At 39.8% G+C, this 27,396-nt stretch overlaps 1 protein-coding gene across 1 annotated transcript in view; it reads left to right on the top strand.

Moving 5' to 3' along the window:
• CSMD1 (CUB and Sushi multiple domains 1) overlaps positions 1–27,396 on the top strand; it is a 2,896,277-nt gene that overhangs the window by 300,810 nt on the left and 2,568,071 nt on the right. Inside the window, exon 3 of the mRNA XM_030195161.1 lies at positions 13,263–13,375. Coding sequence (XP_030051021.1) covers positions 13,263–13,375 — 113 coding nt within the window. The remainder of the gene's footprint in view (positions 1–13,262; positions 13,376–27,396) is intronic.

Below are 27,396 nucleotides of genomic sequence, written 5' to 3'. Positions count from 1 at the left end.
GATGTGGGTACAGTGGGTTTGTGGTGGGTTTTGGAGAGCTCGCTGTTTCGTCCACAAACAGGAGGGTATGGGCCTCCTACCTGTTACACTGCCTGAAGTGCACTGCAGTACCCATTAAAACTGCTCCTGGGACCTTCATTTATTGGGAACATTTATATCCCACATAATCCCACCAAACCAGACACTGTCATTGACCTGAGTATGACATCTGAGGCTGGCATAGAGGCTGGTACAAAATAAAGATGTTTTTTGAGGGTGGGAGGGGGTTAGTGACCACTAAGGGAGTAGCGGGAGGTCACCCCCGATTCCCTCTGGTGGTCATGTGGTCATTTCAGGCACCTTTTTTGTGCCTTATTTGTAAAAAAAAACACATCCGGGTGAAAACGTCCAAGTGTTCATCATGGACATCCTTGTTTTTTTCGATTATGGGTCAAAGACGTCCAAGTGTTAGGCACGCCCAAGTCCCACCTTCGCTATGCCTCCAAAATGCCCCCTTGAAATTTGGATGTCCTTGCAACGGACTGCAGTTGGAGACGTTCAAAACCGATTTGGACGTCTCCAGGAGATGGACGTCCATCTTCTGATTTATGTTGAAAGATGGATGTCCTTCTCTTTCAAAAATGAGCCTGATAGCGAAGATGTCTTAGTCAGCAGTTCAAAGGTGAAGCCGTATAGGATTTGAAAAATTAAACAAGCAGCTTTGAACCTGAATCTTTCTGCTATGGGAAGCCAGTGCTGTTTGTTTAGATGAATTGAAACACTAGTATATATATTCAATCTGTGTATTAGTCTAGCAGCTGTGCACTGTAGGATTTGCACTTTTTTCTGATATTGACACAATACCAAAAAATAGAACATTACAGTAAACCAAGTGAGGTGAAGGCTTTTTGGTTGAAGAATGATCTGACTAGATGTAAGTGTCTCATTTTGAATAGTGTTTTCTTCCATAGCTGGTTGATATGGGAAGCAAAGATGAGTGAAGAATCAAGTAAGACCCCTAGTACTCTGGTTTCAGATTCAACTGTAAAGATTTGACCATTGGTCAAGGACATGGATGATGGGACCTCAACTCCCTGATTTTGGATCCACAGGATCTTGTTTTTTTTGCGCAATCAATTTCAGTTTATTGGTCAGGGCCCAAGTGCTGACAGCAGTCATACCATCTGCTACAGATTGAGTTGAATCTATGTTTGATGCTGTCACTGGTAAGAGAAGCAGGATGGCATCCACATAGGGTAATAGCAGTTAATTAAGTACCAGGTGTACTGAGGCAAGGGATGACATAAAGAGATTGAACAGGATAGGTGAGAAGGGAGATCCCTGCAGGACACTGAAGTTAAGAGACCAGAAGTTGGAAAGTTGGTTGTTTTGCTTGACAGAATAACTTCAATTTGAAAGGAATTTGCTGAACCATTTATCTGATCCAGGTGCTCAAGTAGTAATGTATGGTCAACCTCATTAAATGCTGCTGATACATCGCATTGGAAAAGAATTACTTGGTCACCTTTGCATAGATATTGTTTGACATATATAGTTAGAACTAGCAGCAATGTTTCCATACTACGTGACAATCTGAAGCCAAATTGCGACCAGTGTAAAACAGAATTTTTTTTTACAGCTATAAAGAGAGATGTTTACTAATGTAGGTTTCTAATACTTTAATAAAAATGGGTGTGCTTCCTACTGGATGGTAGTTTGCAGGCGATGTTACTTCTAGCCCAGATTCCTTCAGTAGTGGAGTGAGAACAATGTTGCCCATGTCAGGAGGAAGAGAGACAGTTTTAACAGACCATTGAGATTATTGAGTAGCCAGTTTACTGATTCCATAGGGATGGATTGAGTAGGTATTTTGGGCATTGATCCAGGGAGCAGTTGGTTCGGGAGCATTTCAACAGCATAGATCTTATATCCAGTTGCCTTTACAATAGCTCAATTGTTTTTAGCTCAGTTTAGAAAAAAAACATGAGTTTTTCCAAGAGATTAGAGAATAAGAAAAAGGAAAAAATACCTAACAGTTTCTAAAACCAGTCTATTTACAATGAATCAGCAAAAGAGACAAATCTCAGTAAGCAATCATTCCAATCAATTTCATTCTACAATGATAAAGAGTACAAAAGAGCTAGGACAATAAGGAAGAGCTGAAAAAGCTGCCAAAGCCAGATAAAATCTATACAACAAAATGAGCAGATACAGTTCATGTACAAAACTGAAAGAGCAGAAAGGTCATAAATATATGAGTTAAGCCTAAATCTAAGGGATGGATGGAATACCCAGCACAAAATATACATATTTGTACACATTTTTTATAGTCACAGTACAGCACTAGGGATAAGATTGTGGCAGTCACTAGAATATATTGTTTCCATCAAACCATTTAACTTCAAAGAAAAATAGTTCTATATTATTTAGCTTTGCATTAACTAAGGGATATATTGTTGATGCTACTGTACCAAAAATAGATTTTACGTTCTCAGCAGTGTATAATGCCATCTGATCCTGGCAGTTCTTGTCTATTCAACCTTTTCCTCTGGTTACTGAAAGCTCTATTTACAGATTCCAACTCCCATGCATTTGCTATTCAAAATAGAAAGAATGAAGAACTCAATATTTCTTCAACAGACTGCATGATCTACTTGTGTGCAAGGCAAGAAATCTACCCCTAGAGTACAATAAATGGGCAGCAAGGCTAAGAAATTCTGGCAGTCTCAAATCCAGTCTTTAAGACACACTTACTGTAGCTAATCTGATTCTCCGTGTACAATGAGTATGCAGTCGAGGCAGTGTTTGCAAATCTATCTTGTGCATATTCATAGTGGGTAGTATGAGAAAAGACTGGCTGGGTACGTCCCAAAGATGGGACTGAGAAGCACTAGTCTAGGTATCTATCACACTTTCAATGAAAAACTACTTCCTGACATTATTTCTGAGTCAGTCACCCTGCAACTTCAGTTCATGTCCTCTAATTCTACCACCTTCCTGTCCCTGGAAAAGGTTTGTTTGTAGATTAGTACCATTCAAATATTTGAATGTCTGTAACATATCACCCCCTGTCTCTCCTTTCCTCCGGGGTGTACCAGCACGTCTCTCCTCATAAGTCTTGCGACACAAATCCCCATATCATTTTTATCACTTTTCTCTGAGCTGCTTCAAGTCTTTTTATGTCCTTAGCAAGATATGGCCTCCAAAACTGAACACAGTACTCCAAGAGAGGCCTCACCAAAGATTTGTACAGGCGCATAATACCTCCTTTTGTCTGCTGGTTATGGCCCTCTCTGTGGAACATAGCATCCTTCTGGCTGTGGCCACCACCTTGTCACATTGTTTTGTCACCTTGCAATCCTCAGACACCATCACTCCAAGGCCTTTCTCCTGAGCTGTGCTTATCGATCTCACTCCTCCTATCTGGTACATCTCCTTTGGATTGCTAAAGATAGACAATTCTGCATGTGAAACCAGTTTAGCATGTACAAAATGGTGACCATTTTAGAAGAGTTAGGTAACAATTACATGTATGAATATAAAATGCTCATTTACACATGTGCTTTGAAAATGAGCCTTCTAATATTCACTAATCTATAAACAAATATGTGTTAATGTGCAAAATTGAACTCTACCTTATGTGAACCAGAAACTAAATTTATCTTTAAAATAATAGCTATTATACATTTATGAAGTGGAGGAGTAGCCTAGTGGTTAGTACAGTGGACTTTGATCCTGGGGAACTGAGTTTGATTCCCACTGCAGCTCCTTGTGACTCTGGGCAAGTCACTTTACCCTCCATTTCCCCTGGTACAAAATAAGTACCTGAATATATGTAAATCACTTTGAATGTAGTTGCAAAAAACCTCAGAAAGGCCCATCAAGTCCCATTTCCCTTTATCACCAGTTATTCATATACATGGATGTTTGGATTGATTCAAAGCTTACATTTTCTTTTCAAATTTCATCAGTCATGAGATCTAGTTTCATGGCCCTCCAAAAACTGAGATCTTTTCATAGTTCCTTATATTTCAATTCCCTTCATATTTTATTTCATGCCTTTGTAGACCCATGAATCAATCATTGTTATATATTTTATTCTGGAGTTGCAAAAGTTAGATGATTACAAACATTACTTCTGCCACTCACAGCTCCTGCATTAGATGAAGTCTCTGTTTTTACCACAGAATGCTCCACTCTCTTCTCACTCCTGGTTCTCCTAGGTGATTTTAATCGTCCTCCATCCCCAGCCCTCATATTCTTCTTCTCTTACCTCTAGCTTAGGGCTAACCCAGTATGGAACTTTTACAATACCTTAGATTTCATTTTTGCTTCTCCTTCTCCTTTAGTCCTACCTTCAGCCCTAACCTCTTCCCTCTACCCTGAACTGATCACCATCTAATTACATTCATGATTCCCATTGTGACACTCCATACTGTATCTCGTCCTTCTTCATTGCAGCATCACCCCCTGTCTGAAAATCCTGTCACCCACATTATTTCTGACCTCTCCTATCTGCCCCCTCCACCTCTAGATGTGTCTCTGGCTTCTGCCAACACTAGATTCATCACGCCAAGAATTGGTTGACCATCATGCTCCTAGTTGCCCTGTCTCTTCCTCTTCACACTGATTTTCCCCTGTGCTTTGACTTCTGTGTTCACAACTATGTCATTCAGAGTATCATTGGTGCAATTCTTGCACACCTTCTCTGATGACTACCTATCGCTTGTATCTCTGTGAATTTCATGCTGCTATCAAACAAGCTAAGCATATTTTGATCACTGAATATCTCTTGTTGCAAATTGCCCACAAGCTCTTTTTTGTATATTTAATCACTTTTCTTCACTAGACACCATTCATTCTAGATATGAACAATGTTCCCTCTAAGCAGAGTGCATGAGCAATTGCTCATACATTTTAGGAGCGACGCTCACAGATTTTACATGGTTGCTTACAAAAAATGTTTTTTTTGTGCTATATAAAGAAGTGCATTGCTAATACTGGTGCTAAAAAATTGTTGGTTTTTAAAACTTGTTGCTCACACGAAAAAAAAAATTGCACACACCAGGTCACTTCTTAAAGGAAACACTGGATATAAACCTTTTGTGCTGACCTCTGTTCTCCTGCTGATGGGTGGCACTCTAAGATCCAGACTATGCTCTTCCATCCTTTCACCCTCCTCGTCCTCCTCCTCCCTGCAATCAGCTCAGTCTCAGTCTACCCAGAGAACTACTTCTGTCTCTGCTTCCACTTAGTCATTCTTTAGCTTACCCTCAGCCACTGTTGTGCTAAAAGTGGTTCATTCTTTGAATCCTTCCTTTTCTTCTCTGGATCTCTGTCCAGTGTGTCTAGCGAAATGCCTTGCTTGGCCTCTCTTGCCTTATCCACTCCTTCACATTTGGACCTCTCTCTCATCCAGAAGTATACCTTCTTCTTGGAAGCATGCCTAGTTACTTCCCTGCTAAAGAAATTCAATCTTGACCCCTCCCTGCCCTCTAATTTCCATCCCATCTCCAATCTCCCTTTCTTTGGGAAAATCTTAGACAAAATTGTCCTTCGTCAACATGAAACTTTTCAACATCAGACCAATACTCTTCACCCATATCAAAATGGTTTGTGCATTAATCACAGCACTGAAACTCTTCTTGTTTCCTTATGTGATACTATCTCTGTTGCCCTCAATCAGCGTTCCTCTGTTATAATTGTCTCATTGGATTTATCTTCTGCTTTTGATCTGGTTGATCATTCACTCCTTCTTAAGCACCTTAGTGATATTAGAAGTTCTGGCTCTATTTTCATTTGGCTTACTAGCTATCTTTCTTGTTGCTCTTTCCAGCTCACTTACTCAGGTTCATGCTCTGCTGTTTTTCCAGCTACATCTGGTGTTCCCCAAGGTTCAATCCTACCCCCCACCCTGTTCAACATATTTCTTGCACCATTGATAACTGCCCCAAAACAAGGTTGCTTGCAATTTTGTTAAGCTGACGACATCCAAATACTCTACCATACTAACTGATCTTACCTCTTCTTCTTCCATTTTGAATTCTTGCCTTGCTGCAGTCTCTACATGGCTGAAAGAGAATGGTCTCTTTCTCAACTGAACTAAATGTAAATCTATTGTTTTTACAGGTCTGAACTGTTCCTCACCTCCTGTGCCAGTTTTAAATAATACTGAGATCACTAATAAAGACTATGTTAGAATTCTGGGTGTAATTTGTGATTCAAAACTCACCTTCAAGAAGTAAATAGATAATGTGGTTAAATCATTCTTCTTTGCATTACAGTGGATCCATTCAGTTTGCCCCTTATTCTCCCCCCAATCCATCCTCTCCCTTATATTTGCTTTGGCCATCACTCAAATAGATTATTGTAATTCTCTGTATGCCATGCTTCCACTGTCTTCTTTAAAACATCTACAATTAGACCAGTCCATGGCTGTGAAACTTATCCATTGTGTTCATTGCTTCAATCATGTAACCCCTCTCCTTCACTAAGAACATTGGCTCCCTGTTTCATATTGCATCCATTATAAACTCCTTATGCTTACCTTCAAAGGCCACTCTCCTGATGCTCCTGTTTATCTGCATGGACTTCTTGTCCCTTATTCGCCTCCAATGTCTCTTCGGTCTTCTTCAGATAACCTTCTCTGTGTTCCATTCCCCATGGTCCTTCATCTAACAGTTACTTGGGGACAGATTGTGGAATGATCTCCCCTCCTCTCTCACAGTTTCCATGCCTCAACAGTCATTTAAAGCCATTTTAAAAACATTCGTATTCTCTTCTGCTTTTCCTTCTGCTTACTAATTGTCTTCCATCATCCTTCCATCCCTTCCCTCTACCCCCATCCCTAATGCAAATTTTTATGATTAAAGAGTAGTAAAGGATTAATTTGTGGTATATCAAAGGGCTGGAAATAAATAACACAGAATACCACAACAAGTATTGTATGTCACATACATCACCATACTCATGCTTCTCCACTCCTTATCAAACACCATTGGCTACCTTTTGAATATCGGATGAAATTCAAAATTTTAGCTTTAGCAATTAAGGCTTATCATTCCTGTATCATGGATTATTTTCTTACCTAACAATTCTTTACTTACCAAAAGGACAGATACTTCTCCACAGTTGGCAATTTCAGTGCCATCTCAGATGACTCCAGATGCCCAACCCTCTTCTTCCTCTTCTATGACAGACTTTCAGATTCCATCAATTAAGGTGGTTGATCATGCTCTGTGAGCTGTTAAGTCTACTACAGCACCTACAGACCCTATGTCAATCTTTGTGATCAAACCTTTTGTGTGTGTGTGTTTCCTACCTTAAATGACCCGGATGGTGAATAGCATACTGGAGGACTCAGAGCTGCCATATGGAAATTGGCCGCTCTGTGACCAAAGATCAAAGATGCACAGCAAGATTGAAACTTACCCCCCAGATTCTATATAGCATGATCAGTCGTATTATGGATTTGCACATGTAATTTCGTGGGTCTTTTACTAAGGTGTGCTAGCAGTTTTAGTTTGTGCAGCTGGTGCTAAGTGTTGAGATGCCCATTATATTCCTATGGGCATCTCTGTGGTTAGAACAAGATGATTTTTAGTGTGAGCTAAAAATGCCAACACATCTTAGTGAAAGACCCCCCCTTAATTACTTAACAGGACAATCAGACATTAATTAGAATTTACATGCACAACTTGCTAGGCATATTTTGTAAAGTGGTGCATGTAAATTCTAATTCATGCTGCCAAAAAGGTGGCATGGCCATGGGTGTGGAATGGATAGACCATGGGCTTTCTGAAAATCTATGTGCATGGTGGGCATTCTGAAAATCTATGTGCATGGTTATAGAAAACACCTGCTCCATGTCTAAGTTAGACATGGAGCAGGTATTTACTCCAAGGATTACTTGGCATAAATGGATACACTTTAGACATATTATGTAAAATGGCTAGCCATATTTATCTATGTATTTATTTGTTCATGACATTTATACCCTACATTAGTCCAAAATAGACTCAAGTAATGTAAAGGTTATTATGGATTATTTGACAGATTCTGTGGAATCCCATCATGTGTTGCACCGTAATTGCATGGGTCCCCATCTAAATCATAACCCAGAGATGGCAATGCTAGTTCTACTTCAAACCATCTAGTTAGAATTGGCTAAAAAGTGATCTGTTCTTATGCTGTCTCTGGATCTAACAGCAGCTTTCAATATGATTATGAGTTGCTCCTTTCCCATCTGGCAGAGTTTGGAGTGGTGGGCCAAGTACTTCAGTGGCTCCATTCCTATCTTTTTGATAGGAAGTATCAGGTCCTATGGTGCAATGGTCTTTCCACCTCCTTTAAACTCCCTTGCAGAGATCTCTCCTTGCTCCCATGGCATCTCTGACACAGGCCCTGGGACTAATACCATTTATATACACTGACAATGTCCAGATCTTAGTGCCTGTGCACTCAGGAAATTCTCTCTCATTGGCAGCAGTTGGAGTGCAGCTGCTTCAGATATATTCTTGGATTAGGTCACTTAAACTTGTACTCAATAATCAGAAGACACAATTTCAAATATTTTGTAATCTCTGCACTACTGACACTTAAGCTGGGGACAGATACACTTTAGGTTAGAGATACCATTAAAGTGTTAGGGTTAGTATTTTTAACGCGTGCTAAAAACGCCAGCACGCCTATGTAAAATACCCCCTATGTATGTAACTTTGTAATCCATTCTGGGTGTTAAGAAGACTAAATAATGGAATGAATGAATCAATCAATCAATCTGTTTTTTTTCTAAATCTGAGCAAGTGGACTTAGGTCTGTCATTTGCAAAGCCATGAGTTCCTAACAAATTTAGGACCCTGTTTACTAAGCTGCACTGTTGGCGCGTTAACTTTTTAGCACGTGCTAAAAATTAGTGCATGCTAATGATAGAGAAACCCATTATATTCATATGGGTGTCTATAGCATTAGTGCATGCTATAAAGTTTGATGGCTACAGAGTGGCTTAGTAAACAGAGCCCTTAGCAGCTCAGTGCTCTGTATCACACTATAGGGCCCTTTTACAAAGCTGTGGTAAGCCCAACACAGGGCTACCACTCGCTATTCCGGGACTACTGCTGGAACGCAGTTGCCAGTGGTAGTTTTGGGTCAAGCATGCACCATTTCTGGGGGGAAAGAACTCTGGAAATGGTTAGCATGGGGGTAACCCAGCGGTAATTGGACATCACTGTGTGCTGCCCAGTTACCACCGGATTACCGCGGGAGCCCTTACCACCACCTCAATGGGTGACAATAAGAGCTCTCCACCGCTTGACCATGCAGATTTTTGCTCACACCTTTTTCAGTAGTAGCTCAAGGTGAGTTACATTCAGGTACTATGGATATTTCTCTGTCCCAGGAGGGCTCACAATCTAAGTTTGTACCTGAGGCAATGAAGGGTTTAGTGACTTGCCCAAGATCACAAGGAGCAGCAGTGGAATTTGAACCGGCCACGCCACGCACCAGAAAATAAAAATATTTTTCCAGCATGCATAGTGTGTGTGTGTATAAAAATGAAATACTGCCTGGGCCATGCGGTAGCCGGGCGGAAGTTCCGAATTGGAGCTCGTTGGGCATGCGTAGGCGCCTATGCGGCTTAGTAAAATAGCCCCCAAATTAATGTAAATTAAGTGCCAATCAACTCCAATTACTGTCAATAATTGGTTGTTAGCACCCAATTGACTAGTTTGCTCGTGCATCTGGACTCCATGCCTAACTTTGGGTAACCAAGTTTGGGCAACTTATATAGAATTCAGGGGTTCATGTTTTGTCATTTGGAAACAGTACACACTAACTCCCAAATTCTATAAAAATTGTGTGTGCAAATTTGGACATGTGCTGAATTTGTGCATGCAATTTAATTACATAATGAGCCATTTAGTGCCAATAACTGGCTTTTTATCAAGCAATTATTGGCGCTAATTCAATTCATTAGAACTTACTTGCATACATTTAGACATCTACATTTTATAAGTGTCTCAAAAAAGGGGGTATGGAAATGGGAGGGTCAAGGGTGTTTCAGGGTAGATCTGGGGCACTGTTTGTGTTACCACGTATAAATTTAGTCACAGACATGTGTACCACATTTCGTAGGTACAAATGGCAGCACTTAAATGTACATGCAGCCTCTGAGCGTAAGCACTATTCTGTAAACTGTATCTAACTTTAAGCATGGTTTATAGAATAGCACTTTTTTTGCACCATATATAGAATCTAGCCCTGTGGGTAATTTTAGAAAGGTTTTTTTGACATGTAAAGTTTTATGTGCACATTTATGTATGCCTAATTATAGGCGTATCTATTAGGCATTCCTAAGGTACTGTTTGGGTAGAGTGGAAGCAGTCTCAAAGTTTGTGTGCATTTTATACATACATAGATTACAGGCACTTATTTACACTGGCTTTGAAGCAGGTGTAAACGTGAGTCAACTTTTGCACATTGTAGGGTTGGTTCTCGGAGCCTAATTTTGTAATGGCACAAAGGTGCAGTGGAGGAACCTCGGTATATTGGCATTAATGAGTATGAAATAGCGCACTTGAATCCTGCAAGAAGATGTTGCTACCTTGTGCTGATAAGTTTTGTAGTTTTTGAGATTTTGGACATTTGATGCTTTGTATACACTTCTTGATTTTTGTTAAATTACACATGACCTTTGTCAGAGTTTTTCTGCCGATGACTAACTTGAGAAGCACAATTGAGTGCCTTCATCTTATCCTGAGGCTTTTCCCTCCATTTTTGGTTGATACTGCTCTGATCTAATTACTGTAGCGGGGTGTTTCATATTTATTTTCATCCTAATTTAAAGTGCCATAAGGGGCATGCTTAGCGCCAATTCTGTAAAGGTGTTAAGGTGGGCAATTTAGGTGTGACAGCTTATGCCAAGTCAATGGCAGTCATAAGTTACCATGCGTAACTTTGTCATGCAATTTGTACATCTGATAGTATTCTGTAAGTTGTGTGAATTGCTAGGCAGAACACCCATGACGTGGCCATGATCCTCCCATTAGTACATCCCTTCATAGTGAAGTGCTAAGGTTGTAGATTCAATAAAGAGCATCAAACTTTAGGTGCAAGGATGGTGTGCACTAATGACCAGATTCTATATATGACGCCTAAAAAATCTGCATGAATTTAAGCATGTTCTGTAAGATTTAGGTACAGTTTATAGAATATGCTTAATCGATACTGTAGCCCCTAAATCTATGCACGCCCATTTACATCAATAAAAACCTGGTGTAAATCCATGTAAATATATTTAGGCGCACTAACCCCTATTCTGTAATTATACGTGGAAATTTTGGCATGCCCATGAAATGCCCATAAACACACCCCTTTTAAACTACATGCATTTATTTTGAACTGTGCACTTTTCAATTTAGGCACAGTTCTTTATAGAATATGCTTAGCGATTTCTACATATAAATTCTGATAACTGCCAATCAGTGCTCATTATTGCTTGTTAAGTGCTGTTAAAAATGTTGATCGGCTTGTTATGCTAATTAAATTTCGTGTGTATTTTTGCATGGAAATCTAGGTGCCATATATAGAATCTGGCCCTAAGTGTGAATTTTACAATGGCAGTTCTGTGCAGAACTGCCATTAAAAAGTACTAATGTAAGTCTACAGTTTTGCACCATGTCAGGGTTGGTGTACGTGTTTGCACCTAATGCTTATCAAATAAGCGCATAATCCCTAGTATTCTATAACCTGTGCATATAACTTCTAGGCATGCTCTTGACCTGCCAGCCCCCCTCCATGTCCACGTCCCCTAGAAGTTGTGCACAATAGAATTTCACACCAAATATCTAGAATTGTGACTAAGAGCAGTCCCACCAATTTACATCAATTACTGACCAATTATTAAATTATGTTGTATGCACACCTGATATTCTATAAATTACATACATAACTTTGCATGTTAAGCATAAAGTTAGGTTCTCAATTTTTTATAAAATAGCACTTGGGGTGAATTCTGTAAATCATGCCTAAAAAATTGGCGCAGAAAAGAACACTTGAGTGCTACTCTATAAGCTACGCCTAAAGTTAGGCGTGATTTATAGAATAATGCTTAAGTCCCAGGAATCACATGTAAATTTAGGTGCATCCATTTGCACCAATGAAAATGTGGTGCAAATGCCTCTGCCTAAAATTACATGCGGAACCCCCATTATTCTATAATTGCACGTGTAACCTAAAACCACACCTACGATCCATCCCAACCAAACCTGACCCTCCCATTTCTGTGCCCCCTTTTTCAGGATACGTGTAAAATTTAAGCATGGATCACATGTTAAACGTATGTGCATATAATTTAATTGATTCTAATTAGCATCAATAATTGCTTGTTAAAAATCAATTATTGGCACTAATTGGCTCATTATTCAATTAAATTATGTGCCCAAATTAGCAAACTGTATGCTCCTAAATGTATGTTCCTAAAATTTATGCTCCTAAATTATGAGCATAATTTATGCTCATAAATTTATGCTCATAAATTAAGAGCATAATCTATTTTGGAGCATAGAATATGCTCCTAATTTAGGAGCATAAATTATGCTCATAAATTAGGAGCATACATTTTAGGAGCATACATTTAGGAGCATAAATTTAGGAGCATAACCTTTTTAGAATAAGGACATATGCGAGTAAATGGCATTAGTGATGCCATTTACAAATGTATTTGCTGATTTTCTATATAGCTATGCAGATAATTGTGGCCCCTTCTATAAAGCCGCGGTAGGGCTACCGTGTGGGTAGCATGTGCCAAATCGGCCCTACCACCGAGGTAGCACAGGAGTCTTGCAGTAGCTCCAAAGTTGGCATGTACATTTTTCTCATGGTAGAAAATAGTCTTCTATTTTCTACCACGGGGACATTTCCACATTGCCACATGCTGCCCAGCAACAGTTGGCTTAGTGCGTGCTGCCTACTATATGGGTGGCAGTAAGGGTTCAGGCAGTAAATAGCCATGTACAAATTTTTATATTAGTACACGACCATTTACTTCCCCATTTAAAAAAAGGCCTTTTTCCCGGTGCGGTAAAAAGTGGCCCAGCGTGCACCATAACTAGCACAGGCCACTTTTTACCATGGCTAAGTAAAAGGGCCCCTTGGTGCCTAAATATTTCTGCCCTTTGTAAAATTGTTTTTTTAATTTGTAAATACTGTTTAGCATGTAAATGCGTGAATCAACTGTTTTTTCCCCCTCATATGTGTTACCTATGTTTCTTTTATGTCTTGTGCAGGTTGTCGGGCTTCCAGCTACCTTCGTCTTTAGTAAGCACAGGCTCAATACTGACCCTTTGGTTTACCACAGATTTTGCTGTGAGTGCTCAAGGTTTTAAAGCAATTTATGAAGGTAAGTCGTGGCTTTCTTTAATCTTAGAGCAAAGAATGGCCAATTTTTGAAGTTAACGGATTCTTCAGTTGTGCTGCTTATGTGAAAAAGTCTGAGGAAATTTGATGCTCTCTTTCATGATTTGTTTTCCTGTTATAAGAAAACTGTCCTTTGTAAAACAGTTGTTGATGCTGAAGGTAAATCTCAGTTGAAGCTAATCTAGATTGTTGTATCTTCATGTGGCAAATCTTGATGATATTTTTATTAAAAGTGCATTAGAGTATTAACTTAAATATTGACAATCCTAATCATGTGTATGAAGTAAAAAACAATAGTTCATGTTGGAGGCTTACTACTTGATTTGATTGGATGTTTGTCAATAGTTGCTATCTACTTTTGTATTGCATTGAAATTCAGTGACGTCTACAGCACCAAAACACAAGGTCTCCTCCCTTATATATCCTCTGTACAAGGTTTCTAAGATTTTCAATTTTACTCCTTGAAAGCACTGGCATTTGAATCAGTAGAAACTAGCTATGATTTCATATAAGAACAACACATTTTTCTTTCCTTATGGCAAATCAAAGACTCAGTTTGATCTTCAGTATTATCTTCACGTCCGTGAAACTAAGGAAATGAAAATAATACTGAAGATAATAATCTTCCACCCTCATCTTACACCTTTTTCTCTTCTACTACTCCATTTATCAATCACTCATTCTGTATGTTTTATGCCATCCCACAATCTTCCAATTAAAGGTAGATTGTGGGAAGTATGCATGACAAATTATGGTTGCCTTATAATACAAACTTTTTGTTCTAAATATTTATTTTGAAACATATATGCCTTTTGTGCAAATATGGCTTTGTGGTATTTAAACATCTCTATTATACCTCCTTCTACTACTCTCTTCTAGTGTATAAACGTACTTAGGGGAGAGTTATCAATGTGTGCTACCATTAAGATGCCTACCATTTTGGTATCATCCGCAAGGAGGCAAACCTTACCAGATAGCCCTTCTGCAATATCGCTTACAAAAATGTTTAAAAGAACTGGCCCAAGAACCAAACCTTGCTGCACACCACTGATAATATCCATTTCCTCAGAATGTGCTCCATTTACCACAACCCTCTGCCACCTTCCAATCAACCAGTCAGTTACATTAGGACCCATACCGAGGGCACTTGGTTTATTTATTAGTTGTCTATGCGGAACCGTGTCAAAGGATTGCTAAAAATTTAAATACATCACATTTAGCACTCTCCCTCGATCCAACACTCTGGTCACTCAGTCATAGAAATTAGTCAGATGAAACCATGTTGCCTCGGGTCCTGTAATCCATTGGATTCCAAAAACTTTACAATTCTCTGTTTTAAAAGTGTTTCCATTAATTTACTTAATACAGAATTTAAAGTTACCAGCCTGTAGTTCCCAACTTCTTCATTACTTCCACTTTTATGGAGAGGGAACACATATGTTCTTCTCCAGTACTCCGGGACTCCTGACTCTAGAGAAGCACTGAAAAGGTCAGCCAGCAGAGTTCCTAGAACTTCTCTAAGTTCCTTCAGTACCTTTGGATGTATGCCATCCTGGCCTACCGCTTTTTCCACCTTTAGCCAGATCCTCACAAACATATTTGCACTTGTAGAAAGAAAATGGTAACAGAAAAAAAGCCCTACCAAAGTCCTTAACTTTTCCTCAGCTGTCCTGTAGGCTAAAAGTAGCAGCTGTATTCTTTTTTGTAAGGTCTAATCCTTAGCAATGTGGGGACATCAAAAGAGCTTATTTAAATCACCTCTTCTTTTGAAATGGAGGTAAAAAAGAAATCCTGCAGCAAGCAAGCAAAGAATTTCCTTGAAGAGAAAATTAAAGTAAGTCCTCTCTACCAACAGAAGAAACAAAAATAAAGCAATACTTTTCCAAGCAATATAAAATTAGAATTTAAATAAACCCATTCCTAAAATAAATAAATCAGACACAGAAAAAAAATATTTCTTCAGACCTAAAATAGTAAACTGGACTCTAAAACACTATTTATATAACTACCTCAGGGGTTCTTTTACTAAAGTGTGCTGCAAAATGGCCTGCACTAGTGTAGGCACGTGTTTTGGACACAGGTAGATTCATTTTTCAGTGCACTGGGGGGGGGGGGGGGGGGCGAAAATGGACGTGCAGCAAAATGAAAATTTGCACGCATCCATTTTGGGTCTGAGACCTTACCGCCATCCATTCACTTAGCGGTAAGGTCTCACTTGTTAACCGGGCAGTAACTGTCAACGCACATACAGTGCTGATTACTGCCCGCATGCCGGAAAATAAAATATATTTTCTGGCATGCGTAGGTGACGCACATATAATATGAAATTACCACCTGGGCCAGAAGGCAGCCAGGCAGTAGTTCAAAATTGGTGTGTTGGACGAGTGTAGGCGCCGTGGCTTGGTAAAAGGGCCCTTAAAAGAGACTTAAAAGGCTACACTATTGCCTCAATTGACTTCTCCTAAATAAGTGAATGAATAAATAAGTAAGTAAATAAATGAGTGGCCTAGTGGTTAGGGTGGTGGACTTTGGTCCTGAGGAACTGAGTTTGATTCCCACTTCAGGCACGTGCAGCTCCTTTTGACTCTGGACAAGTCACTTAACCCTCCATTACCCCATGTAAGCTGCATTGAGCCTGCCATGAGTGGGGAAAGCATGGGGTACAAATGTAACAAAAAAAAAAAAAGTAGAATAATTTAACAAAAAAAATTAAATTACCTATTCATCCCCAAGTTTACCTTTCCCCCCAAGTTTGAATACAATTTCCAGCAGATAAGATACACCAATAAGTTTTCCTCCCCCTCAGCAAGTCCTCAATAATTCTTTATTTCCATCATCTAGTTGCCTTCTCTGCCAACCCCATTGTCCACTCTGTTGTATATCTTGGTATCATCTTCAGAAAGAAAAATCTTGTCTTGAACTATTATTATCCTATGCGGATGACACCCTGCTTTTCTTACTAGTGACAGCATCAAACATAGATCCCAACTCAGTCTGTAGTGAATGGTACGATTACTGTCAGCACATGGACTCTGATCAATAAACTGAAATTAAATGTGCTAAACGCCAAGGTCCTGTGGTTCCAAAATCAGGGAGCTGAGGTCCCATCATCACTATATTTGACCAATGGTCAAATCTTTACAGTCGAATCTGAAACCAGAGTACTAGGGATCTTGCTTGACTCTTCACTCACCTTCGTTTCCCATATTTACCAGTTGTGGAAGTTGTCATTCAGCTACCCATCAGTTAAATATTTAAAAATAACAAACTGTGGCCCACTCCCTTTTCAAGGATGTCATCCTCTGGAAGTGGTATCCTTACTTCCTGGTGTACAGGGTCCAGAAGGGGCAGGATCAATCCCCACCCATTCCTGCACTGCTGGTGCCATATAGTAAAATGGCACTAACCGAAACAGGCCCTCTCTTGCCTTCCATTCTGATTCCAGTATTTCTCTTCTCTCAATTTTGATATTTCTTTGGAAATCCCCTCTTATGTTAATGAAGTAGGGTAGATTCCTCTGCTATTTGTACTCCTGTCATTTACCTATGACCCTACTACTGCCCTTTTAGAAAGCAGCAGTAAGCTCAAATCAGGCATAGAGTTTGGAGCTACGGCCAGCCCAATGCAGATGCCGGCAGTAGTTCCAGTCCCAGCAAATACCATTTCCCATGCTGGGGAAAACAAAGCTCAATGTTTTTGTGTGGTGGTTACCCAGTGGTAATCAGGCAGTGCTGCATGCTACCCAGTTACTGCTGAGTTAGCACAAGAGCCCTTACCGCCACCTTAGTGAGTGATGGTAAGTGCTTCCCCCACATGGCAACGCGGTAAGTGAAATCTTATTGCATGTCCAAGTACCTGCTGTAGTAAAAAGGGCCTCAGCATGCAGCAAAAATAGCCACTGCCGCAAGGCTCTTTTTACCATAGCTTGGTAAAAGGGCCCCTCAGTGAATATAATAAAATTATTTGCTCAGCTTTTCTGCTGGTTCTTATAATGCTCAACTCACTCTTTTTTTCATCCGTCAATCTTGCAGTCCCACACCTTTACTTTCTTCTTTCACTAATATATTTCAAGGAAAAGTACTAGCACCTTACTATACTGGCTTAGCACATCAATTATTCTTTTTTTTTTTTTTTTTTCTTTCTCTTCTCCTTAGCTTGGGCTGATTGCTTCCACCCTAATCCTTACTTAGATATGAAATAAAACTGCTTTCATTCTTGAGGAGGTATAATTCACTGACCCATGAGAATAAACACAATTGTGGCATAATGCATTTCATATTGTTTTTTTCACACTGTGAAGACATGAAAAATATGTCAGTTATTAATTGGCACTAACAAAATCATGCACTCTTTAAAGATGTTTCTAATGTGAAGTGTTATAGTTTACTGAGTACCTTCACTCAGCATTGATCAACTAAAACATATTTAAAAAAAAAATTCCCCTTGTTATCCAATTGTTCTAGGTGGATTATAATGACAACATACGTAGCAGTAATAACAAATAAGACAAATCAGACCAATTAAAACTACATGACATATTAGCTGAATAAAACACTGTTCAAATATGGAGGTGATCCACCATGTTGATCATATTCAGCACTTCTATACATAGAATGAGGCTAGTGTCAATGGCTACCTGCCAGATTCTATATAGCACGCCTACAGATCTGCGCTGAAATCTTGGCATATTCTATAACAACACATGTAACTTAGTAGGCTTAACAAGCTAATCAGTGTTTATAACAGTACTTAACAAGCAATAAATTATTAGAATTTACACACACAACTCGCTAAGCATATTCTGTAATGAACTGCGCCTAAATTCTAATGTGTGCAGTTCAAAAGGGGCATGGATTGTGAAAACTTACAAGAGGACCTTACGAGACCGGGAGGATGAGCGTCTAAATGGCAGATAATGTTTAATGTAAGTGCAAAGTGATACATGTGGGAAAGAGCAACCCGAATTATAGCTACGTAATGCAAGGTTCCACGTTAGGAGTCACAGACCAGGAAAGGGATCTAGGCATCTTCATTAATGATACATTGAAAACCTCTGCTCAGTGTGCTGCTGTGGCTAAGAAAGCAAATAGAATGTTAGGTATTATTAGGAAAGGAATGGAAAACAAAAATGAGGATGTTATAATGCCATATTGTGTTCAATTCTGGTTGCCGCATCTCAAAAAAGATATAGTGGAATTAGAAAAGGTACAGAGAAGGGCAACAAAAATGATAAAAGGGATGGGACGACATCCTATGAGAAAAGGCTGAAGCGGATAGGGCTCTTCAGCTTGGAGAAAAGACGACTGAGGGGGAGATATGATACAGGTCTATAAAATAATGAGTGGAGTGGAACGGGTAGACATAAATCGTTTGTTTCCAAACATACTAGGACTAGGACTAAAGGGCATGCAATGAAGATGCAAAGTAGTACATTTAAAATGAATCAGAGAAAAATGTTCTTCACTCAAAGTGTAATTAAACTCTGGAATTTGTTGCCAGGGAATGTAGTAAAAGCAGTTAGCTTAGCAGGGTTTAAAAGATTTGGCTGGCTTCCTAAAGGAAAAGTCCATAGACCATTATTAAAATGGACTTGGGGAAAATTCACTGCTTATTTCTAGGATAAGCATCATAAAACATATTGTACTTTTTTGAGATCTTGACAGGTACTTGTGACCTGGATTGGCCACTGTTGGAAACAGGATATTGGGCTTGATGAACCTTTTGTCTGTCCCAGTATGGCAATACTTATGTACTTATGGCTATAGGCATGGAAATGGGCATTTTGTGGGCATTCCAAAATTTACATGTGTAGTTATAGAATATGGACCAGTGTACGTAAATCTATGTGCAGGGATTTGCGCCACATTTTCATTGGTGTAAATGGAGGCACATAATTTTAGGTGCTGGATATCACTAATCGTATTCTATATACCACATCTAAATCTAGGTTGCCACTTCTAGAATATGCTTAGGTAGAATTTTTTACGACATGGATATTTTAGGTGCCTTATATAGAATCTGGACCTATATGTGTAGCAGGGGTAATAATAATAATTTAAAAAGCAGTTCTTAAATAAACAGCATAGGTACACAAATCGGAAGGTGCTTCGCCCCTACTCTGTCAAAAACATTCCGGATAATGCTGAGAAGGTTAGAGCACCTTTTCTGTCACTTGAACTGCTGCTGAAAATTGCAGACCAGGAGACATATCGGTTCCCACTAAACATACAAATCCTTTTAAAACCTGGGTGCTATGTATTTTCAAAATGATAGCCAGAGGAAATATTAATGTAGTAGAAAAAATCTCTTATTTGCAAGTCACAGATGTTTTAAGTTAATCAAATACCAAGGTATCATCTACTACTTGGGTGTTTGACCTTTATTTGTACATGGGCATGTGGGACAACATGGGAACCACAATTTTTGCTAAACACAAGTTGCAATCACTAGAGGTCATTTTTAGGGGAGGAGACTGCTGTTTCAGTGCTGATGGCTTAAACTATACCTTTGAGACAGCTCTATAATAGGAACGTGCATAGGGAAATATTTTGACTCATTTTTACATATTGATCTTTGCTTCCAATTTTTGGATCTTTTCTTTAGTTCATTTTACTTATTTAATACATTTTTTGTTAAAGCAATTAGAACATTCTAATATGCATACATTAACAGCAATGCTGTAAACTAGGCACTAACATGTACATGTCTGTTGCATATGTAAATGTTTAGAATGCTAGTATATATGCACATATGTTCATTCATATATGCATATATGCCAGTATTCCAACTTAATGCTATTCTGTAAGTGTATTGTGTATTTACAAGTGGGTTATACACATGGTTGGAACACAGGCCGGGCTCCCACTTATCCATGGAACTTACAGAATACTGTAAGTTATGCAAATCACTTTTGGCATCACTGCAAAAACCTAGATTGTGCTAATATTCTATAATGGAACCCAGGCACCATGGTTCCTTTATAGCATAGACTCCTACTACATGGCCTCAGGCCACCTAACTAGGGGTCTCTTTTACTAAGCGCGCTAGCGTTTTTAGTGCATGCTAATATTTAGGGCGAGCTAAATGTTAGAGACATCCATAGGAATAATTGGATGTCTCAAAAGTTTAGCGCCCTACATATCAGCGCATGCTAAAAATGCTAGCGCGCTTAGTAAAAGAGGCCCTAGGTGCCTAATATTCTTGTTGACTATAGGGAGATTGTTGATTAATGCACACTAAACTGATTTTGTATGCATGAAAAAACTGAATTCACTTATTAAATGAAAATCCCTATTTTATAGTTTGTCTTCATAAGAAATGATTTTTTTTTCTGGAAAAATATAATAGTTTTATGATATAAAAGACATTATTTCATTTCGTTTTTTATTGGTTGACTAGAATAACATTTGTATATTTTTGTTGTTTGAGTTCATTATTTTTAATTAATTAAAGGTTTTATAAATGTACATGTGGATTTTATGAATTTACATGTCTAACTCTGTGTCTCAGGGGCCCTTTTACAAAGGCGCGTAGGTGCCTACGTGCATCCAACGCATGTCGAATTGCCACTGCCACTCAGCTACTCTGTGCACCGGGTGGTAATTCCATTTATGGTGCGTGCTCAAAACACGTGGTAGAAAATATTCTCTATTTTCTACCATAAGGCCCTTACCCGGCGGTAATTGGCAGTTGGTGCACGCTGCATGCTTACCGCCCAGTTAGTGCGTGAGACCTTACCGCTATGTCAACGGGTGGTAGTAAGGTCTCAGGCCGAAAATGGACGTGCACTGGTTTTTATTTTACCACACGTCCATTTTCCGGCACATTAAAAAAATCCCCTTTTATCCAGATGCGTTTAGGAAATGTACCAGCATGCGTCCAAAACATGCGCCTACACCAGCGCAGGCCACTTTTGTGCGCACCTTAGTAAAAGGGCCCCTCAATTAAGTGGCTAGGTGGAGGAAGCAAGAAGTGTAGTCCCTCCCCCTAATGCAGTTTCCTTACCATCAGATTTGGAGAACTGGTGGCCAATGGGAGGAGCCCTCAGGGGGCTGAAGTAACCTTACATGATGTCTGGCCGGTTGTTGCTGAGGCTGCAGTGTGGTTGTTGGACCAAAGTGGCTTTGAGAGGATTCTTCTATAGTTATGATCTTTTGCAGATGACACTGTTATTAAATTTCTTGAGCAGGATCAAATTGCAAAAGTTATGGCCCAAGTTGGGATATGGGAAGCCACTGCAACTTCTAATGTTAAAGGTTCTTTATGGGAACATAATATTTTGGAAAGATCTGAGAGGTCACATGAACTATGATTATTGAATTTTCCCTTCTCATTACCTCATACAGGAATGAAGAAGTATTTAAAAGAGATATTAGGGTCCTGTTTACTAAGCCACGCTATGGCATGATAGCATTTTTAGTGTGCGCTAATGCTAGAGACACCCAAAGAAATTTATGGATGTCTTTAACATTAGCGCATGTTAATTTTTAGTGCACACTAATAACGCACCTTAGTAAACAGGGCCCTTAATGTACCCTGAGGTGATGATCTGTTTTATTATATACTATCATTTACCAAAGGGGGATAGAATGGTTGATTTCCTTATTAAGGGTGAAATTTAAAACATTCTTTGCATGGTCAATATGTGGAAGACTGAGAAGTAAAGCTTAGAAAGAATTGGTGTTGTCTTGTATATACCTGTCTGATTGCCTCAATGGATATTGGCATGCTGAAAATGGAGGTGGTCTCTTTGGAATTGTGCTGTTCTGCCAGATGTGGTTGATTTTGAAATTGTCCTGTGCTCATTTGTGTAAAATAATTCAGAAATGTAATGGAAGAAAATACAAATTTGCAGACTAATGGAGTCTATGTGAGAAGCACCTTCCCCTTAGATCAGGGGGTTTCAACCCAGTCCTTGAGGTACACCAAGCTAGTCTGATTTTCAAGATAATTACAATGAATATGCATGAAACAAATTTACATGAACTGCTTTCAGTATATGCAAATCTACCTCACGCATATTCATTGTAGGCATCCTGAAAACCTTAATGACTTGCTGTGGCCCAAGGACTGGATTGAGAAACTCTTAGATTTAAAATTTTAAAAACCTTTGAATAATATGGCTCATTAATATTTGTAACCAGGGGCGTATCTGCGTGGGGCCTCAGGGGCCTGGGCCCCCGCAGATTTTGCCCTGGACCCCCCTACCGCCATCAACCCTCCCCCGCTGCCATTCTTACTTTTGCTGGCGGGGGACCCCAACCCCCGCCAGCTGAGGTCTGCTTCCACCTGCCGCTGCCATAAAAACTTCTTCTTCAGCCGGCGGGGGACGCCAAACCCCCGCCAGCCGCCCCGCGGTGTTTAAAATTCATCTTCGGCCTCCGTGGCCGTGCTGCTGTGATAGGCGCTGTTGAAATCCACTTCGGAGTCTGACGTCGCAGCACGTACAACGTACAACGACGTCAGACTCCGAAGTGGATTTCAACAGCGCCTATCACAGCAGCACGGCCACGGAGGCCGAAGATGAATTTTAAACACCGCGGGGCGGATGGCGGGGGTTTGGGGTCCCCCGCCGGCTGAAGAAGAAGTTTTTACGGCAGCGGCAGGTGGAAGTAGACCTCGGCTGGCGGGGGTTGGGGTCCCCCGCCAGCAAAAGTAAGAACGGCAGCGGGGGAGGGTTGGCGGCGGGAGGGGGGTGGAGAGAGTCATTGGTGGCGGTGGGGGCTCGGCGGTGGGGGCTCGGCGGCGGGGGGGGGGGGCTAAAATGTGCCCCCTCCCCCTGGCTCTGGCCCCCCCTACCGCCGGAGTCCAGATACGCCCCTGTTTGTAACTACTCCCCTAACAAGGCTCATATATGATTTTAACCTCCAACTTAACCATATATCACATAGAGATCATTCATATGTTTTTTATCGCCTCAGCAGTGCACATGACCAACTTCACTCTTTTATTGGACATTCAACAGCACCCAAATCCTCACTGGCGATAATATTTTATTAAACTGTTTCTTCATTTACTTATTTAACTGTTCATTTTACTTTTTAATTTTTAATCTCTAAGTTACTTATAAGCAATACTTAACTTGCACTGAACGGTCAGACCAGGGGTTCAACAATGCCCGACATGCATGTTTCGCCCTAAAAGGCTGTGTCAAGGGCTCCCCTAAAAAATACATAAATATAAGTGCATTAAAACATCGTCTTTAAGGAGGCAGCACAGGTCCCGTATTTTACAAATGCCCAGCTGTCTCCCCAAACTATACCCCATATTTTGTTCTAAACCATACTTCCAACCTATCCTTAGCCGTTCTTAGTACCAGCCTCGCAATGTTTTCTTTCTGGATTTCCTCCTGCTAAGATGGCGACGGCTTCCTACTCTGTCCTTTTAGCTTCTCCTTCTCCTATTGATGTCTCCACCCCCTGAGTCCGATGGACCAATCACAATTCCCCACTACATTAAGGTAGCTCCTTATATTAAGGTAGCCCATTCTAACTCAGCATTAAGTCCCTGTGGGGTCACTGTTTTCAAAAAATATATATACCATTGCTCTCTGTAATTCAAAAGTTTTTTCACTGATCCTCCCTCCCTGCCCACATGCACATGTTCCAATATTCGCCATTGCATATCTTCTAATTGAAATATAGCCTCCCCATTAGTCAATTTTTACGAATTCGAAGAGTATGTTCTGATTTGAATGACTTTAAACAAAAAGCGAAAGAGCTCAGCCAGAGATTTGAGGAGAGGGGCTATCCGAAAGCTGCAATAAGAAAAGCATACCTGAGGGCGCGTTTTGCGCAGCGCCCGCTCCTGTTAGAAGATCACAAGGATATGCAGCAGGAGAGAATTACTTGTGTGTTGCCCTATACAGAGATTAGCAAAAGACTAGTGGTCTATATAAGACAACATTGGCATATTATCCAACTATATGGAGGGTTTGAGGAATATCCCATGATAGCTTATATTAAAGGGAAAACGATAGGGGAAACATTAGCAGGCAATAAGTTTGGGAAACCTGTAGGAAGGAAGAAAGGTGGTGAACATAAGGAATGTGGGAAATGCCAATGGTGTAAACTTACTATAAAAGGATCTGACTGGATACCTCCGGGGAGGGGGAAAAAATTGACAGCAAGGGATGTTACAGATTGTAATTCGCGAAATATAGTTTATGTGATAATATGCCCGTGTCAACTTATGTATATTGGGAGATCGAGTAGACCTATAAAAGTGAGGTTAACTGAGCACAAATCTAAGATTACGACGAGAAACTGCCAAGCCCCGATTGTAGAACATTGGCCTGAGAAAGGACATAGAATAGAAGATATGCAATGGCGAGTATTGGAACATGTGCATGTGGGCAGGGAGGGAGGATCAGTGAAAAACTTTTGAATTAGAAAAAACTTTTGAATTACAGAGAGCAATGGTATATATATTTTTTGAATACAGTGACCCCACAGGGACTTAATGCTGAGTTAGAATGGGCTACCTTAATATAAGGAGCTACCTTAATGTAGTGGGGAATTGTGATTGGTCCATCGGACTCAGGGGGTGGAGACATCAATAGGAGAAGGAGAAGCTAAAAGGACAGAGTAGGAAGCCGTCGCCATCTTAGCAGGAGGAAATCCAGAAAGAAAACATTACGAGGCTGGTACTAAGAACGGCTAAGTGTAGGTTGGAAGTATGGTTTAGAACAAAATATGGGGTATAGTTTAGGGAGACAGCTGGGCATTTGTAAAATACGGGACCTGTGCTGCCTCCTTAAAGACGATGTTTTAATGCACTTATATTTATGTATTTTTTAGGGGAGCCCTTGACACAGCCTTTTAGGGCGAAACATGCATGTCGGGCATTGTTGAACCCCTGGTCTGACCGTTCAGTGCAAGTTAAGTATTGCTTATAAGTAACTTAGAGATTAAAAATTAAAAAGTAAAATGAACAGTTAAATAAGTAAATGAAGAAACAGTTTAATAAAATATTATCGCCAGTGAGGATTTGGGTGCTGTTGAATGTCCAATAAAAGAGTGAAGTTGGTCATGTGCACTGCTGAGGCGATAAAAAACATAAAAAAACATATGAATGATCTCTATGTGATATATGGTTAAGGTGGAGGTTAAAATCATATATGAGCCTTGTTAGGGGAGTAGTTACAGTTGAAGGGCTCTTAAAGAGAGAGTTAGTAGTGCCAAGTACGTGCGGTTTCATTAATATTTGTAACATCTATGAACTCGAATTTCATTTAATAAAAATGCAAACACGGTTTTTGGTTTGTTTTTCTGTTTGTGGGATTTTTTTTAAGGGAAAAAAGAAAAGGGTAATTTTCTTGCATTTGTTCTGCTTTTGGAGAAACTGTCCAAGTCATCAACTTATCAACTTTGTAAGGAAACTATTTAGAGTAAATATATATATATATATATCTGTTTCTTCTCTTCAGAATAATATTGGTGCTAATGGTCAGTAATTTGCCTTCCAGTAAAGCAGGACTCTTAAGAAACCAGTACAAAAGTTATGATCACAATAGAAGCTGTTAACTGTGTATTTCTAATGTAAAATCTAAGATTGATCTATATGGATCTGCTTGTCTGCCTATTCTTCTGCTATAAATAGAACAAAAGATGGTCAGTGGTAATGAAACTCATTGGCATGGTTCTGATGCCATCCTAAAACACACATAATGCCAGTGTTAGATATCTTCTTTAGTTATCACTATATCAGAACAACAGATATTTAACAACCCAAGAACACTGAAAGAGAAAAATGGAAATCCTTATAGGCCAGTGGGAATCCAGAGTTATCTCTGTGGGGTGCAGCACACATTATGCATACTGATGTCTGTTAGTTGTCTGTTCTCCTTTCAGCCCTTTATGAATATGACATTCTAGTATCTCAGTGAGAACAATTTATTTATTCTCTCTATAAACCCAACTGAGTTTTCTGTAGCAGCTTAGAAAATATTTATAGCTGTGAATAAGATTAAAGAATGGTTGAACTGTTAGAGTTCAGTTTTTTCTTAACATAGGCATTCACATGCCCTCTTTCAGTCATGAAATATTTATCCAAAATATTTTGTTTTACAATAAAATTGTGGCTTAAATTCAGCCGCAGCTTTATTATTCCACTAAACAATAGGTAAATAACAGCACTGAACTGGTCATATAAACAATAATACAGTAAACTATCTCAGCCATATGGTAACATGCTGACATATCAACATCAACACTGTCCCCAAAGGAATGGCCTGCAATACCGCTGAACCATCCTACCCCCCCCCCCCAAGTCCATGGCGGTACCGCACACGAACCCCTCCCCATTCCTTTACAATAAACTCTCCAACTGTTTCACTTTCCGCTGATAATGAAATGTACTTCCAACCCCCGCTGCAACAAACTAGCCCCCACCCACCTAACAAAGACCTACCCCCTACCTTTGCTCCCAACTGTCCCCAAGACCCAAAAGAACTACCCCAACCAACTTACACAACAGGGTGGGTTGGGAGGGATGCACCAAACCCCTGTTCCCACCCTCCCTGGCTCCCAAAATAAAATAAGCGCTCAAACTTCCCCTTTTCTCTTTCTCTTCCTACACTCTCATTGGTCCCCGCTCCCTCCAACCTAGCCAATCAAGACCTTTCCTACTGTTCCTAACTCTTGCCGACCAGTCTCCTCGGGCGGCTCAGCCATGTTACACCATCCCAGAGTAAAATCTAGGGTGAATCTTTATTTTTTTTTGTATTTATTTTACATTTAGGAATGGAAAATCCAGATTATAGGACTATGTTTTCATATTCCATGCAACTTCTTTTGCCGCATATCAACATTCATAAACAAATCTCCAGAACCTTTACTCAAATATTCTACAAAACTAATTTTTATATTGCACAAAACACAATAAAGTGACAATGCCATGGGTTTAGGGATAGAATCTATATATGGCGCCTGAAAATTCTGCATGGGAAAAAATACACCTAGGCATATTCTCTCAAGCATGCCTATAATTTTATAGAATAGGCTT

This window comes from Microcaecilia unicolor, chromosome 3 (assembly GCF_901765095.1).
Source record: "Microcaecilia unicolor chromosome 3, aMicUni1.1, whole genome shotgun sequence".
Classification (NCBI taxonomy): domain Eukaryota; kingdom Metazoa; phylum Chordata; class Amphibia; order Gymnophiona; family Siphonopidae; genus Microcaecilia; species Microcaecilia unicolor.
The sequence above is the reverse complement of the archived record's forward strand: the minus strand, read 5'-3'. Positions and strand labels throughout refer to the sequence as shown.